The sequence below is a fragment of the Austrofundulus limnaeus genome, unplaced genomic scaffold (genome assembly GCF_001266775.1).
Source record: "Austrofundulus limnaeus strain Quisiro unplaced genomic scaffold, Austrofundulus_limnaeus-1.0 Scaffold0, whole genome shotgun sequence".
In the NCBI taxonomy this organism is placed as follows: Eukaryota; Metazoa; Chordata; class Actinopteri; order Cyprinodontiformes; family Rivulidae; genus Austrofundulus; species Austrofundulus limnaeus.
In genome coordinates, this window is record NW_013952402.1 from 11,127,575 (window position 1) to 11,145,012 (window position 17,438).

Below are 17,438 nucleotides of genomic sequence, written 5' to 3' on the forward strand. Positions count from 1 at the left end.
ATTTAAGCTTCTGATGAGGTCACGCAGGAGGCGTTCCCCCTTAGTGAGACACTCACTCATGCTAATCAGAGAACCGGGGTTATGTTCATAACCTTAAGTTTTCAGTGGTCTTGTGAACACCAGAACCAAACCACACTGGAAAAAAACGTTGTCCCACTCTGATAACAGATGCTATCCTGATGATTTGAATACTGCAAAAACCTAGATCCAGTCATGCAGAGAACATTTTTTAGACGTTTTCCTAAGCATCTGCTAGACCAGTGTTTTTCAATGTGGGGGCCACCAGGAGGCACTAGGGGGGGCCTCAGAAATCTGGAGGGAAGATGAGAAAAAAAAATCAAATATTGTAAATTAAAACATTAAATCTGTTTTACAATCATTATTCAGAAATATAATTTATTATATTGAAATGTTATAAGAGAGGTTTGATTTCTTTTGTTCTGTTCTTATCAACAGTTTGTTGAAAAAAAATATTTTCCCCCCCATTGGTAATATTTTTTAAATGTATGTTAGGCTAGTTAATTATTTTATTTTATTTTATTTATTTTTGCAAGGACAGTAAAACAAAACATTATTACCCAAAGGCAACAGATGCAGCATACACAAGGCTTCTAGCTAAAAGCTAAATTTACAGCCCTCGTCCCTGGTTACACTTTATGATCTGAACAAAATAAAGGTTAATAACATAAATAAATGAGTACAGTGCAGTTACAATTCACACAAATAAAATACATTAAAATACATGTTCATGTTAAATTTCAGTGTCCACAGTGTTGTTCCTTCAGCCAGTACTTCAGTTTTGTTGTAAAATGTTTTATGCCTGACAGTGACTTTAGATCCAGAGGTAAATTGTTCTACAGCTGACTAATAATGATGATTGTCCCAGAGTGGTTCTGCACCTTTTGCCTCTGCAGTTCTCACTGACCCCAGCTCTTGTTCTCGCACCTTCAGTATTATATTTTTCTATTAACTGACAAATTACTTCAGGGGCAAGGCCATTAATAATATAAATATTGTTTTCACTAAATAAACTGTAAGAAAATTATCAACACTCAGCAAATGGTATTTTTGAATAGTTTGGCAATGATGCCACTTCACTGGTTTCTGATCAAATACTATTAGGGTTCGCATGTATAATGATGACATTAATGGATTTATGACAGATTTGAAGGCCTGGCCCCAGGTGATAAAACAGTAACACATAATGATCATACCATAATATTGCATGCATATACATTAGAGCTAGTTTGGTAGATATACAGGGTCTTATCAAACAAACAGTTTATATTAGTATTGATAGTCTTGGACATTTTCTTAACATCTGATCTGTCCATTAGCCGATATTTGAACTCAGATACTTCCCCGATTTCCTGATATTTATTTTAAACAGTGTGTTTCTCTTTTAAAGAAAAAACACATTGAAGCTGTTTTTATTTGGTTTAGAGTTGGGCAATTTTCCTGCAGCCATTGAGATATTCCAACTAATTGCTTAGTTAATAATTCTGCAGCCTGGTTAGGAGTGTCTGCAGTTACATAAATAATAGTATAATCTGCATATAGTTGGCAGTTTGTACCTTTGCAGATTTGAGGAAGATCATTTATATATAAGCAGAAGAGCAAAGGCCCCAGTATCGACCCTTGTGGTACACCTAGCTTATATTTCTGCATTGTCGATTTGATACTGTTCATTTTTAACACACTACTGTCTAGATTCCAGATAATATCTGAACCAGTTTGATGCTTGTTGAGAAAAAAATAGTTGTTTTAATTTAATTTCATCAGAAGCACTTCATAGTTTACAGTATCAAAGGCTTTTTTAAAGTCTAAGAACACAATTTTTTTAATTAGAAAAAAAACATTGTAAAAGTTGATGTTTCTTTACATGTTTTGTAGCTAGAAGCTAATGCTCTTTGGGGGGCCATAGCATGGAAGAGTTTGGGAATGCTGTGCTAGACAATCAAGTCTGATTCATGGAGGCGCACGTCACATTATCCAGGGTCAAATAATATGGAGTAACACATTTTAAGTTCCAAAATGAAAATTATGTTGCTATTGCAGTGGTGGACCTGACACTTCACACCTAGGTCTTCAGTTGTGTCCTCCTTAGATATTCACCTCTTAATGCCATAATTATGATGTCACAGCTTTAGAAGCCATTATTATACAAGAATGCAGTGTAAAGGGTCATTGCATCACAGATGATTTTTACACAACAAACATTAACTTTTAATGCTTTAGGCCAACCTTTAGCGCACTAAAGCAAGAAACCAAATTAAAAACAGTTTAATCAACAATTAAGTCTCCTTATATTTCACCCACTGCTACACTACTTACAGTATATCATTTGTAGCAATCAACACACTACACTAATACATAGCCAAAAATACAGTCAACCCCAGGTTCATGTAACCTTTAATCCGCACAAGAAAGAAATTAAGCAGGGTTGACTATTTAAAAACAAAACCTGTAAATAAAATACATTTTACTCACCAAAACTACTCATAGTTGAATTCTTTTTATGTTATGACAATCAAGTCTTCCTCATACACACTAATTATTTTTAAAGAAATATTTTATAGTTTCCATGTTGCACTTACCTCAGGGGCCACAGGGCACTGCAATAGAATTTATGTAACATTGCTGCAACAAAATTCCCAGCCCAAATATTTGACTTACTGCTCATTATTGACATTTATATTAGGAATATGTCTTTCACAGTTACACCACTGCTCTCATCCACATTCAACTTTTATAGTTAGTTGTATATGCAAAGAATTGAGCATTAGCTTGTTTATCTATTATGGTTGAGTGTCCTAGCATGAAAGTTCAAGTAAGTTTGAATGAATTATTTAAGCACAAATTTACAATTTATTAGTAAAATCTTTATCTCAGTTAATGTGTTGTATAGAACAGAAATGCAAATGGTTTACCATTTTTGACGGGCTTAATGTTATTTTTCTGTTTTCACTGTGTGACATCCAAAAACCTCTAAAACCTTGGGTTTTAATGATTTTAGTCTACTGTTTAAAAGCTTTGCTGGCTTTTTAAAAAAGTAGGATTATTAATGAGTTGTTCATGCAGCAGTGTTTTTTTGTAGGTTGTCATTTTAGTCCTATTATCAGCACACTTTAAACAATAAGTTCAGATTGTGATATTTTATAATAAAGCCTTGTTTGGAGGTTTTGACTTAAAGGCAGAAAGAAACCCAGCAAAAAACAGTTAGATTGTTTTAAGCTGAAAACTCTTAACAAGTTYTTTTTATTTCCATTGAACTAGAGTTTCCCCAAGTTTGTATGTCCACACAGTGTTTTCCACACAACAAAAAGGAATTTGAGTAACTTGGGTCTGTAAAGAAATCTGTTCCACACACACAAATGAAACCTCTTTGTGCTTTGAAATGGCAAAGAGCTTCAGGCTCCCTCTTTTTCTGGTTGTTCCACACACTCTTGCTTTGATGCACATTATCTACAGTGTCCACTCAGGCAGACTGTGTGTTGGCGGAGACTTGTCACAGTCTGACTAGTTCAGCTCCTCTCTCCTCTGTTTCTCTGCCCTGAAGGGGTCAGGAGGACCTGACACTGTCCAGCCATGAGCTTGAGTCACAATATTAGCCACCCACTCGATGAGACCTGCATGCTCCCTGCCTCCTTCTTTTTGAGAAGTCCATACACGCATTCACACACACCCCTTGAAGCAGCTTACCAGCTACACATCCACATCCACTGTTTAATGTTGTCTGACTTGGTGTTTACTGACACTTTCAGTTAACACGTCGGTGTGTGTGAAACGTGTGGGATTAAAACTACCAGTGACCAATGAGGTTTGCCTCAGTGGATTGATTAAACCTACATATGGTAGGATTTATTTTTAAATCGCAATGCAAAGATGTATCTTTAGCAAGAAATTTACAAAACGCTACAGTGGGTAGTATGAACCCAAGTGTTTTTGATGATTATGGACAGAAAAGCAGCTGACAAACCACAACATTGACTTTGTCTTATTGTTCACAATGCAGGACAGATGTTTGTTTACACATGAAGGACACACAGAGTCATATCCTTCATTTGCCTTTTTGTTTCAATTACCTAATCTAATTATATTACAAATGCAAGCCAAGTACAAGAATTTATTACACCAAGAATTTCTCAAAAACATGCAGATATTTTATAGCTGCAGTAATTGTTACCATGAAAGTGGTGATTGTTGTAAGAGTTTGTGACATCTGGCAAGATACAAACTAAATTTATATGATTTTTGTAACTGAAATGTTCAGGTGCTTTGTGAATTTGGTTCTTGGTCAAGTCATACTTCCAAGTCATAATTTTTACAGCTTTTGGCACCATGTGGCTGCACTTTTTGCTTATTAAAGGAACCCATCTGAGATAGGTTTCTTTGTACTCATTCCACTTTGTACCCATTAGGGCCGCACAATGTATAAACAATTTGTCATCACAATATTCGTAAGCACAATATCAATGTCGCAAAGGACTTTTTGGACTGACCATTGGTCATAATGTGTTCAGTACCAATTTCTCATTTGCTTTTAATGTTTTACCCAAACTATGGAAAGCTTGTGATTTTTGAGTTTTCTAAATATTCAATTATTATCTATCCAAACATGCATTTGTCATATCTCACCTGACCTGCTGTCCTCATTTTCTCTTGTTTTGGCCCTGCTATTTATGAAGAATATCTGTGAGGTGATTTTTTTTTTTATATTTTTTTTTTAGGTAGATTCCCATTAAAACTGTTCAATGTTCACTGTATGGGTACCCCTTTACCCATCACGCCCCTCCACTAAAACACCAACTGTCAGTCCGTCTGTCTTCTGTAATTACAAGAATCTTCTCTTCCACACAAAGGACCATAGGGCAGAATGGGCTGTAAATCTGATGACAAATGAGGCAGGGGGTCATTAGTGGACAAATGGGTTTTGGGGTTAATTAGAATTTCTCTGCTCTGCATTTGATAGCAGTGCTGCATGTGTCTGTGGTTTATTATCAGTGCTATTTATAAGTTTGAACCACTGGAACGTGCTCTCTCCAAGATGAGAAGTTCTCCAAGAACACCTAAAGCTAAAGAAGTATGAAATAGCCTTAGTGTTTTATGTTGTACAGGTTGTGCATTTAGCATGTAAATATTTTGAAAGATTTAAACTCCCAATACGGCTTTAATCTGCCCTTCTACAATAATAATGGTTTTTCTTCTTGCATCATACGGAACATGTAATTTGACGAGCTTCCAAATGAAACTCTGAGCATAAATAACTGGTTGCTTTTGTAGGGTGATGTTCCAGCTTGAATATTCACACTAGTATTGGTATCCCAGAGMAACATATTTTTTCTACAATGAGTTGTAAACAAATTTGAGCTTCATATTTAGATGGTGCTTCAACCCTGCTTACCTTATATTTTTGTATTTGGTCTAGCATTTAAACTTCATCTGTCCAATCAAATTAGTTGTATTAAATAAGGCTCTGTATCACCGTCATCTCTTAAAATGCAGACGTGTTCGGATCTTTTATAGCAGCAAAAGGGGGAGCTTTTCTTTTTCTTTTTCTACCTTTTTTTTTACAATACAGTCTTTGTGGTGGCTTAGAGAGCTACCTATATGCCTAAAGTGTGGTTCCTTTCTCTTTGAATTGAACACGTAGGTAGTTGTTACAACCGAGTGCTGAGGAAAACACGTCTGACAACGACAGTGAGCAAGAGAAGGAATTCTGATGAGTTGCACACAATTGTTCAAAGTAATTACATTGATATGTCTTGGAGGGGTTGGGATTCCATGCTACATGCTGCTCACAGACATCGGTTAAAGGATTTGAAAGCAGATTAAAGCTCAGGGAGGTCAGTGTTCTGCAGATCCTGAGAGGAGGGCAGTAGGGATTTCAATATAAATGTAAAGCAGTTTGGGAGCCACAAACAAGAGCTGTTCTATTTATTTTGCGACTGAAAGTTTAAGGCAAACACATGGATACTTCAGTTTGCCTCAACATGTGTGATGGCACCTCTCAGAAAACATGACCAGCTTGTTGATGCTTATTTACTGTATGACTAGACCCGTCTATTTAATTCATTTTAAGTAAAAGTGCTGCTTCATACACCTGAGTAACAACTAAAAACACATCCATCTGAACAACTCACTGAGCACTCACTATGATAATCACTTATCAGGCTTGGCATAGATTACTTGAAGCAGATTTTAATTTTCCAGAGGGGTAGTTGCAAATGTTTCACCTTCCAATCTACAAAATAATCATCTTATACTTGAGACCTCAGCAGTTGCTTTGTAAAATATGGAAACATTTTTAATTAACTAACAAGTACATTGACAAAATAATTTTGACATCAGGATTTTTCTTTTTACTTATCTACTGTTTTTGAAGTTTTGAATCAGTTTGATTTTATTTCAGGCAATCATTTGAGGACTCCTCTCTTTGTATTTCAAGACCCACAGTTCTGTCATCATGACCCCAACTGTAGGAACCATCTCTAAAGAGCCTTTAGATGAACTGATGATTATATTTATGCACGTGAATTAGGGATGCAAGTTATCGATTAATGGATTAATCTAAAGTTGATTGATCTTATCGATCGACTAACARTTAATTGATAAGCTGCCATTTTCCTAAAAACCTGACATTTCTTTCTATAACATGAAAGGCTAATTTTTTTACACACTAAATAAAAAAAATACAGTATTATTTTAACAATTCATTGTGCCAGCTGTGTGAGTAAACACTGGCTGAATGAACAGAGAAATGTGGATTTCTCTCACATTATTAAACTTGGACATATTTATAAAATATAAGAAAACAGGAAGCAAAACACTTAATCCACCCTGAAGATGAAAAACTATAATTTAAACACAGGGTAATATTTTAAGAAAAAGATTAAATCAAAAACAAACTAGGAACATACTAAAATATCCCTGAAAGATGTGAGATACAAAGGCAATTATTTGTTTGTTTGTTTGTTTGTTTATATTTCCTCCGCTTCTATCTTAGCTGGGCTGTACGGCATGATCTGACATCAGTTACTGTTCATTAGATTGATTTACTGGCCGGGGTTATGTCACACAGATTAGATTAACTTCAAGTTAAATGTTTGTAGCGACTTAACTTTTTTTTTGTTGTTCTTTCATATGGAGTTAAACTCAACAAGAGGAATTAGCCACAGTTAGCTTACCGTTCTCTGTCATCCTGCTCACACTAGTGTCATACTGCTTGATGGTCTGGTACAGCTTTTGGTACTTGTCCTTCAAGTTTGGTGTAGTCCGTTATTGTTGTGTCGCAAATAAAACTAAATAAGACTCCCACTTTTACGGTCCCGCCCACATTAAGATGGCTTCCTGCTCGGTTTAACAGGGCCGTGGTAGAGTAGCAGCGCCCTCTGCTGGATGAAGGCAAAACGACCCTGAAATAAGGTATAAACAGATGTTTTCAATTAAATTTTAATCTAATTAACCATTATTTGACAATAATAAGTAAATTTCATCCATAAAATGGGGGTATCAGATTATACATGGGAGTAAATTTTGACTGAATATTTTTTTTATGTACAACCTTAATAAGTTTCAACATTTTCTCATATTATATAACTGAAATATTGTGTCATGGAGGATAAATAATTTCTCTCTCCCTCCCGTGTCATGTCTAACCTAGTGAAGCATATAAACAGTAATCGTTTACTCATCAGAGTCAGAGAACGAAAATTTTGAAAAGACTGCTTGGACCTTAGTTGCATGTTCATGTTGTGATAAATCGATCTGGCCAATTTAACAACCGGCTTCTGCTCTGGTCTGGGAGCAGATTGTTTTTTCAGTGACATGCGAAATGGGAAGCTCGCGCTGCCCGTCCTCTGCAGCGACAAAACACGCTCGCAAGTGTGTTTCCCTAAWAATGTGTTTCCACTGGAGGGCACAACGCAAAGGCTGAAAATTCCTGAAGTCTGTCCGAAATGAGTGGTAGCAATATACACGAGGATTAGAGTTTTTTTTATTTAAACTCAAAAGATGAGGGTTGTATTATACTTGAAATYGCATTATACAGTTATCAAATTTACCAGTTATTAGTTACCAGGGAGTGACTTCAAGATTTTGTCCAGACTGAATAGGGAGGGGTTTGTGCAAAAAGTCAAGGTTCCCAAAAGTGGATTTACTCATTCACAGACTTGGGTTTTGAAAAGGTCAGTGTTTCCTTTACCATTGCAAAAGGAGCCCTCCCCTCATTGCCTCTGCAACCAGACCATAAATAAATGAAAATAGATAGACAAAATAGCCTTGGTGTTTTATGTTCTTCTGGTTGTGCATTTAGCATGTAACTATTTTCAAATATTTATTTTTTTAATAAACACCATAGTGTATTGTTTTTTGTTGATATAATGTTTTTTTTTTCTTTCTCATCTAACCTTCTGTGGTTTTGTCATTTTTCTTTTTAAAGGTAGAGCGGCCCCTACTGGTTGCCGCATGACCTGATCACCTGTTCCCCCATGTTTTTGTCATGTGTCGTCTTGAATGGGTGTTCTTTCATGTAATTTCATTGTCCTCCGTACAGTGACAATAAAGCATCATCAATCAATCAATCAATCAATCAATCAAATGAATTTAATAATACTGTTATGATTTAGCTTGAATTTTAGCTAGTCATTTATCAATTTGTTACAAAGGAGTAATTTCTGAAATGTGTACAAAAGTTGTATCATTCTTAGGATTATAAAGCTCTATACTCTCGTAACAAGTAAAAATAATACTATGGAGCAAGAAGAAGATGCTCAGAATTTTTTTCTTTTACAACTGACCAGARCGTTTGCTGCCAACTGCGAGCTTTCATTTAGGAGACGTCTCGAGCTGACTCAGGCTGCAGGGCCGTCCACGTTCTGTTATTTTAGGCTTTGGTTGTGGGCGAGAAGTAGGAGCTGTCARCTTAGCTTTGTGAAATTAAAAAGGACCAAGGTATACCCACTGTCATAGACACGGTACATATCGCTCTATATCTAAACTCTGCATTTCTGCCATTGAAATAATGATTTTTCCATGGGTTCGGATCCCACTTGTTTTTTCAGCTTTTCATACACTTTTTACAACATAGTATTTCCTATTATTTTAGCCTCATTCACAAATTTGACCTTCCTTAGATTTTAATTGTTTATACAAATTTGACCTTCCTTAGATTTTAATTGTTTACATGCTGGGTTTTCTCACTCATTTTGCCAAAGACTTTTTGTAGGGAGTAAAAGAATCTTCAAGGATTTTTTTTCTTTAAATTTTATTCTTCAGTGTGCTACCAAAATTCGTGGCACATTTCATAATTGAGACACATTTTATTGTAGATTTTTATGTAAGTTTTTTTCATATTGTGGGAGAAGCGGTAACCATAAATTGTAATGTAAATAAGGGTTACCACCCAAATATGGGTGCTATGTTGCATTTGCATTGGTATTGTTAATCCTCAGAAGGTCTTATAGGGTTAAAAAAAACAGCCATACATTTATTTATGTTCATGATTTTTAATTACGTATCTTTTTCAGTGTAGTCGATAAACACACAGAACGGGTGTCCTTGATTAGAGTTTTATTAAGCCCTTAGGAACACTGTACCTTTCTTGTCTCTGCAGTGCTGGATATGGCACGTCATGTCCCGCTGTACCGGGCTCTACTGGAGCTGCTGAGGGCCATTTCTACCTACACCTCCTTGGTTCCACTGCTGCTGCCTCTGTCGGCGGAGCCCGGACAAGAAGAGGAAGAGGAAGATGAAGAGCACTCTGAAGGACAGACCTCTGTAGGAATGCTGCTGGCTAAGATGAAGACGTGTGTGGATACGTACACAAATCGCCTCAGGTAATGAAGTCTTACGTTTTTAGATAAACTCATAAATTCCTTTCTTTTTGTCAAAACCAACCTCAAACACAATAAGGTAATAGAGTTCTTGATTTAGTTCTACCTGCTTGTTTTTTGTGTAACAGTTTTTAACAGGGCATCTTTACATCTCTTTGCCCTTTTTTCACTTGATGTAAACGGATGTAGCCCTGGGGGTGAGGGAGACTTAAGATCCTGTCACAACTTCTTTTAAAGACACACAGCTTGAGAATTATGCCACCATACTCAAAATATATAAGGCCAAGTGGAAAGTGTTGTAATGTGGGTTTGTGGTGATTTAGGTTGCTTTTGCACACAGATGTTTACAGTGTCTATGAAAAGTATTCACCCGCTTGGATGTTTATGCTTTTACTGCTATCGTAAACCAACCATGGTTAATATAAATTGACATTTTGAAAAAAAATAAATGCTTGAATGTCAAAGTGAAATGAAATTTCTACAGAGTAATACTAAATAAATAAAAATAAATTTGAATATGTTTTAAAGGCAACAAGGTGCAGTGGAGTTGCAGAGTCAAAGCTCAGACTGAAATACAAAACAGAGTTTGTGTCTTGACGTGAAAAATGCCGTTCATGCCTGATCCTCACTCAATCTGACAGAGCTTGAGTAGTTTTATAAAGAATGGAGTAAAATTCCAGTGTCCAGATGTGCAAACCTGCAGAGACTTATTCGCAGAGACTCTGTGCTGTGATTGTAACCACACTGAATATTGATGTTAGGGGGTTGAATTTTTTACACAACATATTTTATTTATTTGTTATTACTTTGTAGAAATTTGATTTGATTTCACAAACATTGAAGTGTTTTTTTCTTTTCTCTTTCCCTTTTTTATGTCAATTCATTATGGCTACAATAAAAACATAAAACATCCGAGGGGGAGTATACTGTATAAATAAGAGACGTGAAGATTTAATAAACAGAAGAGTGAGCGCTTCTCAGCTGCTGGAAGCTTCTCGACAACATGTTGGACTCAGGTTTACATACATACACACTGCGTGGCGTGCTTGCACATCGGAGCTGAAATATTATGAATGATGTATCCAAGGATAATTTTAGCAAACGCCTGCCATGAATGTTGCAGCAGCAGTCCTGCTGGCTGCATGGTTTATCTGAGGTTCCACTTCTTAATAACTCAGTAAAACAGGGAAAATATCTAGGGCTGCACCTAACAACTATTTTGATGATTTATCTGTAAAACAAACAAATAAATCATTTATTTATTTGGGGTTTTCTTATTAGTTGATTAGTCGACGATTTTTTTCAGTCACAAGGTCCATCTATGCTTCCTGTGGTCTCATCTCCCATATTCCATCTCCATTTACGTGGGTAAATAATAAAAACATTCTATAATAAAATTATGTGTTGACTCTTTTTTTAAAATAATCAACGTTAACAAATATTTTTGAATAATCCAGTGCAGCCCTAATAGTTAAATGAGTTTATTAAGTCTCAGGTTATCTAAAAGCACCCGATGCCACAACATGGCTGAAAATTTCTTTTTGTGTTTTCCAGGTCAAAGAAAGACAAAAGCAAAGGTGTGGTAAAATCCGAAGGATCCGACCCAGAGCCTGAAGGTTTGACACTGCTGGTGCCTGACATCCAGAGGACAGCTGAGATCGTCCATGCTGCCACTACTAGCCTACGGCAGGCCAACCAGGGTACATGGAAATGTTACTTTTAAAACCTGGGGCWTTTATTTTAGTACACTTTAATTTCAACCTAAGCATATCTTTGTTATATTAATAAAGCATGTTTAGGTTAGCCTTTATGTTGTACCCTTATTTATTATTATCTTTACCAAGGAGGTTATGTTTTCATTAGATGGTCGGTCGTTCTGTCTGTCAAGATTGCTGAAAAAGTTATGATCAGATTTTGGTAAAGGCTGAGGTTGTCACAAAAAAAAAACAAGTGATTACTTTTTTATTTTTCCAATTATAATTTTGTTAATGGTGTTTTGAAATGTAAAAATTCCACAATATGTACATGTCACTGTGTGAGTGACCCTAGGGTCATGGCCGAGGTGTACACTCTGAGTTTTTGCAGTAGTCTTTGTTCTGCCCTCATGGTTAAAAACATAAAAAAATACACAACTCAGTTTAGACTATAAAATAATCACACTTCTACTTGACTTCAGGTAGGTGATATGTTATTCAAGGGTGATGTTAACCTGTTTCTCCTTAGCTAAAAACTAAAATCCCTTCTAATTTGTATCTGTGACTCCAGAGGTTCATAAATTAATCCAGGTTTCTTGGATTTTATTCCCTCGAGGCTCTGAAATCCTTCCTGAGCTCAATAAAGAAGATAAATAATACGCTCAAGTTGTATCACAAGATTCAGACTTTGAAGAATTAAAAAGGGCAAAGTAGACATGTCATAACTTGTCCCGGACATGAGGTAATAAGGAAAGAAAGAAGATTCTTCAAGCTAGTCATTAGTCACCTTAAAGAGTCGGCGCCATCAATAAAATGTCCACTGCATGATGAAGCATTCCTACTTTCACATTACCTTGTTGCTACACAGTACACAATATTAATTATCCCCCTCGCCCTCATTTCTTCAAGCTCCCTTCAGAGGACTTTTATGCTCAGCCCACATAAATGGTTGTCTAACTGATCACTTCGGTGGGTCGTTGGCCATTAGATGTGATGAAATTGTGCGTGTGAGATACGGGGGTATAGTTAAAGATCAATGACATGTCTCTTAATGTGGAAAAATTCATGATGGGGGCTCTATTGTGGACAGTTGTACGGTGTAGAGCTGGCAGCATCAGAGCTTTGGCAGACCTATAATCATTTAATTAGTCAAAAAAAGTATTTGGAAATAYATTCTAAGACAAGTCGTAGTCAAACAGGAGGAGGGAAGTATTGAGTGGAGAGAGGAGAAAATCCTCGGTCATATCAGGACAGAYGTTATCAGCTGCTCCTCTTTTCCCTTGTGCACTTCTTACTCATCGAGGTTGAATTAAAATGGTTTTGTAATGCACTCTGTGAGCAAATAAAACAGAAGACCTGGTCTGACTTGGGTGTAATTTAGTCCACATGCACACCAGTGACCAGTAAGTAAATGATTTGATTTTCAATGAGCTGGTATATCCATGGCAGGCACTAGCATKTATAACTGGTGGCATCTTTAGTGGAGCGATACTGTTAGACAGTTGCCTATGCATTTGATAGTAATAAAGAATACTGAGAATAGATTAGCGCAAACATTGAACAATGTTACCAGCCATTGCTGACAAAAGATGGAATTTGAAAGGAGTCACACTGTTKGGTTTGAAGGATGCAGTTGCCAGACGTGGTGTATATAGACCACACAGTGGCCCAATATCAGAACAAATGGGTACACAAGTGCTTTGGGAGGATTTTGTGCACCCTAGACAAATTACACCAAGGGAGGATTTTCCTATTGTCCCCCAGCATTATAGATCTTTGACATCTGTACCTGCCAGCAGGAAACTGTTTTTGAACTCCCTACAACACACTTTGTCCTGACAACTGGCATTAGCACTGCCACAGGTTTACTGTCTTATAAGCTTCCAGTAACACCAGAACGGAGACAGGTGTGTGATAAATCTTGATTATGTTACTATGGATGATTATTGTGTGCTTTTATGGTGGMACTGAGGGAAGAGGACAAACTTTGCCAGTGTTGTGCAGAGACACACTTGTTTCTTCCAACATCRTGATGTGGGGAGTCATAGGGTTTGACTTCAGGTCAACTCTGGTGACTAGGGGTGTAAATCACCAGCTTTATCACGATACAGTATTATATCAATTGTTTGGATGACGATTCAATATTTCCCTATCACGAAGTCTGTCAGATACGCTTTTGATTCAGTTTACAAGTCTGCAATCGATATGTGATATCATATGCCCATCTAACACAATGACTGTTAGATGGGCATATGATATTGACCTACATTGAGCATATGATGACAGTATAGTTTGATATTTTCATTTTGGCCTTGATATAACTGAATCATGAACCATTATATYGATATATCGATATGGATCGATGTATTGTTACATCTCTATTTGTGACACCTTGTGTCCTCATGTCTTACCCTCTCAAGACATCACTCTGGTCTAGTTTACCAACAAAACAACACTGATCCACACACCCTGAATGTAACCTCTGTCAAATGTCAGGTACTGCTAATTCTCTATGTATACAGTAGTCCCTCTATGACAGTAAAGTCCTATGATCAAACGTGTTAGTTCAGCTCAGATATCAGCTCTGACCAAGATCTAATCTGCTGAACTGAATATGTATGTAAAGTTTGGAGATTTTGAAATTAGCTGAATAAAATGTATTTTCTTGCTCCCACACCACAAATTGTAAATACTACAGTAACATTGACATCTCACAGCACTGAAAATCTTTCCCTCAATGTTTTATTTTCGTTTTTAAAATTGTAATCTTGTTTTTTTCTTCCCGACCCCAGAGAGGAAACTAGTCGAGTCTGCAAAGAAGGTTTGCAGCCGACCAAAGCCGCTGTCCATTCTCCGTTCTGTTGAGGAAAAATTTGTAGCTGCCATGAAGAAACTCCAGTTTGGTGAGTTTGCAACTTGATTTTAATAATTTATGACTCTTGGCTTAGAATTGACTAGCTGCTCATTACGCCTTGACAAATTAGCGTGTAATATTTGTTTCAGACAATTTTGAATAAGTGACACCTACATGCATCATTCCTGTTTAGCCATTCCAAGCATGGAAACTCTTCTGTTTGGTTTTTATTTTGTTAATGTCCAAACGACAGATTGCTGAAAGGGACAAAGATCTCTTTTGTTTTGTCTATCACTCTTTGTTCGGTCTTGTCATACTTAATTATGCTGCTTTCCCTGTGTTGTGATTGATTTTGCAAGCAGCTGGATGTTTGAAGTAATTGTTAGTGACTTGACTGTAAACAGTGCTGTTTCTGTGTGTCAGCAACATAAAACCAAAGACTCAGAGGTTCTGTTTTAATCTAGAGTTAGAGACTGAAAATATCTGTGGTTTGCTTGATATATAACAACTTATCATAATGAAAAAGATCAGATAGGGTAAACCAAGTGCTTTAAGGGCAACATTTGTTCTGAGATGTTTTACTAGAAACACCACGTAACACAGGCAGTTTAAGAATTAAATAAAAGAACTAAAATATCTCATTTGTGGCTTTCAACCACTTTTTTGAAGATTTTGCGTTTTCAATAGGGATGCACAGCTATGAAAATTTCAACTGATTGATATCCGGTATAATTGTAGCTGTTATGGCCGATAACCGATATTTACCAATATCACACAAACACACAAATTATTTATATACATATACATACAAACACACTTGTCTTTTTTCAATACCGTAAATAAACAACTAGACCGCTGACATGGCTCTCTACTTCAGTTATTCCTGGCTGTGCATCACTAACACTATCATGATCAAACAGATGCCTCTCGACCAAAACATTTCCCCTCCCATAACAGAAACACAAAGCTAAAAATGGGAAATCAATATCAGATGTTAATATCAGCCCAGTTTTACTTATCGGACCGATACCGATGTTAATGCTGATACATCGTGCATCCCTAATGTTCAATATAGATTCTGGTTGATTCACAACATTGTTGCCTTCTGCAAGCTGTTGAACACAGACTAAACCAACTAATTGAAACCTATGCTTGTTTTATGTATATTAGTATGTATTAGTTTTATGGGGCTTGCCTGGTAAAATAACGGTAAAATAAAATAAAATTACACCAGTGAATTTTGTGACAGATCAGTTCTTTCACTGCGGTGCTCCCGTGTTTGTCACCTGTTTGCAAAAGGCTCTGGTAATAGAGAGACATACACTCTGTTTTTCTGTATTAATGGGACAAATCACTGCTTCATTAAGAATTTTTCATGTCTGTGTGTTACCTGAAGTTCTTAATTTATATCATCACCTCATTTAACACTAAACTAATCCCAAATCCGTGATTCTCATCTATTTTTGGCCACACATTTGTCTGTATTTTTAAAGGTGAAACAGAAAATCAATAGGGATTGCCTTTTCTGCCTCCAAAATAAAGAAAAGCACCTTTTGTGAATAAAGCACTAATCATCAGTCTGTGAACTGAGGTTTGCCAWTTAAATAGTCTTACATGTTACCCTACCCTAATGTTGATGTGCAAAATTAGTTTCCAGTATATGAAACTCAACTTATTACACCACTCTTCTAAAATTTACATTAATTAATCTGCAACAACTGACAGTGTTTCAGCTCCTATAATATGGAGAAAATATTCCAACCACAGATGGATTTTTAAAGTCCAAAGAGGGCCACTCAGAGCCCTGGGGAACACTGGGAACTGAGGCTGTCARCGTGTGCACGAAACATCGACATCCTGAATCACTTATTCTCGTTTCCTCTCCTCCCAGACACCTTTGAAATGGTTTCAGAAGACGAGGAAGGGAAGCTGATGTTTAAGGTCAACTACCACTACATGTCCCAGGTTAAGAACGCCAGCGACACCAACAGTGCGGCCCGATCTCGACGCCTGGCCCAGGAGGCGGTGACCTTGTCCACCTCTCTGCCTCTTTCATCCTCCTCCAGCGTCTTTGTTCGCTGTGATGAGGAGAGGCTGGACATCATGAAGGTAATGCACCCATTTTTAACAGAGCTTAAACCGTGAGCTCATCCATAACAGCGTTCTGTTTATAGCAGGCATCTATGTGTCATATGTTTCTATCGTGCACTAACTTCGCTGACATTTTAATGTTTCTCACCTCGGACTCTGATTAATGACAGTCTCCTCTGCTAAATGTCAAAATCCTCATATGTTATACTGAATTTGGCAGGAAAGCACAGAGAAAGCAGTAGGAAGTCTGTTTAAAAAAAGAAACATATATCTATTTATCTTTAAGTGAGGGAGCCTAAGATTGCTTTCACATTGCAGAAGATATTGACCCATATCTGACCCATTTCAGAGTTTCTTTTGATGGTCCATTTTTTCCGTCCAAATCTGACCCTAGACTTTTTAAGAGGTGGTACTAAATGATCAWATCAAATGTTTTTCAAAGCAACTGCAGTCTGAGCGGTCATGTTATCAGACTTTTTGAGGTGTGTGGATTGATTCAGAAATTAGTATTATCAATAGCAGCGTCATTCAGTTAAAAGCTTGGAACTCTTCACATCTTCATCTGCAAAACAGAAATCCAGTTGGTTCATCTTTTAAAAATGTTCTACATTTGTCATGTCCTGGATGACTGAAAATTTACACCAACATGTAATACCAACAGTGGTTTACCATGTTTGATCATATTGATGATGGCGATTCTGGTCCACCATCCGGCGTCTCAGGAGGGGGAAGCAGTGCAGCACCAACACTGTTTATGGTGGGGATGGTGTACTGCTGACCTCAACTCGTGACGTTGTGTGCCGGTGGGCGGAATACTTTGAAGACCTCCTCAATCCATAGAGCCCACCAACATGCCTTCTGTTGAGGAAGCTGAGCCTGTGTACTGACTTTGGGTTGGGCTCTCCAATCTCTGGGTACGAGGTCACTGAGGTGGTCAAAAAGCTCCTCGGTGGCAGGGCCCCGGGG

The 17,438-nt window shown here is 37.0% G+C and overlaps 1 protein-coding gene across 1 annotated transcript in view; it reads left to right on the top strand.

Annotated features, from left to right (window-relative positions):
• Window positions 1-17,438, top strand: part of LOC106513960 (baculoviral IAP repeat-containing protein 6) — a gene marked incomplete at its 5' end in the record, with an annotated part of 65,398 nt that overhangs the window by 33,429 nt on the left and 14,531 nt on the right. Inside the window, 4 exon segments of the mRNA XM_014003028.1 lie at window positions 9,614-9,836; window positions 11,388-11,533; window positions 14,320-14,430; window positions 16,273-16,490. Coding sequence (XP_013858482.1) covers window positions 9,614-9,836; window positions 11,388-11,533; window positions 14,320-14,430; window positions 16,273-16,490 — 698 coding nt within the window.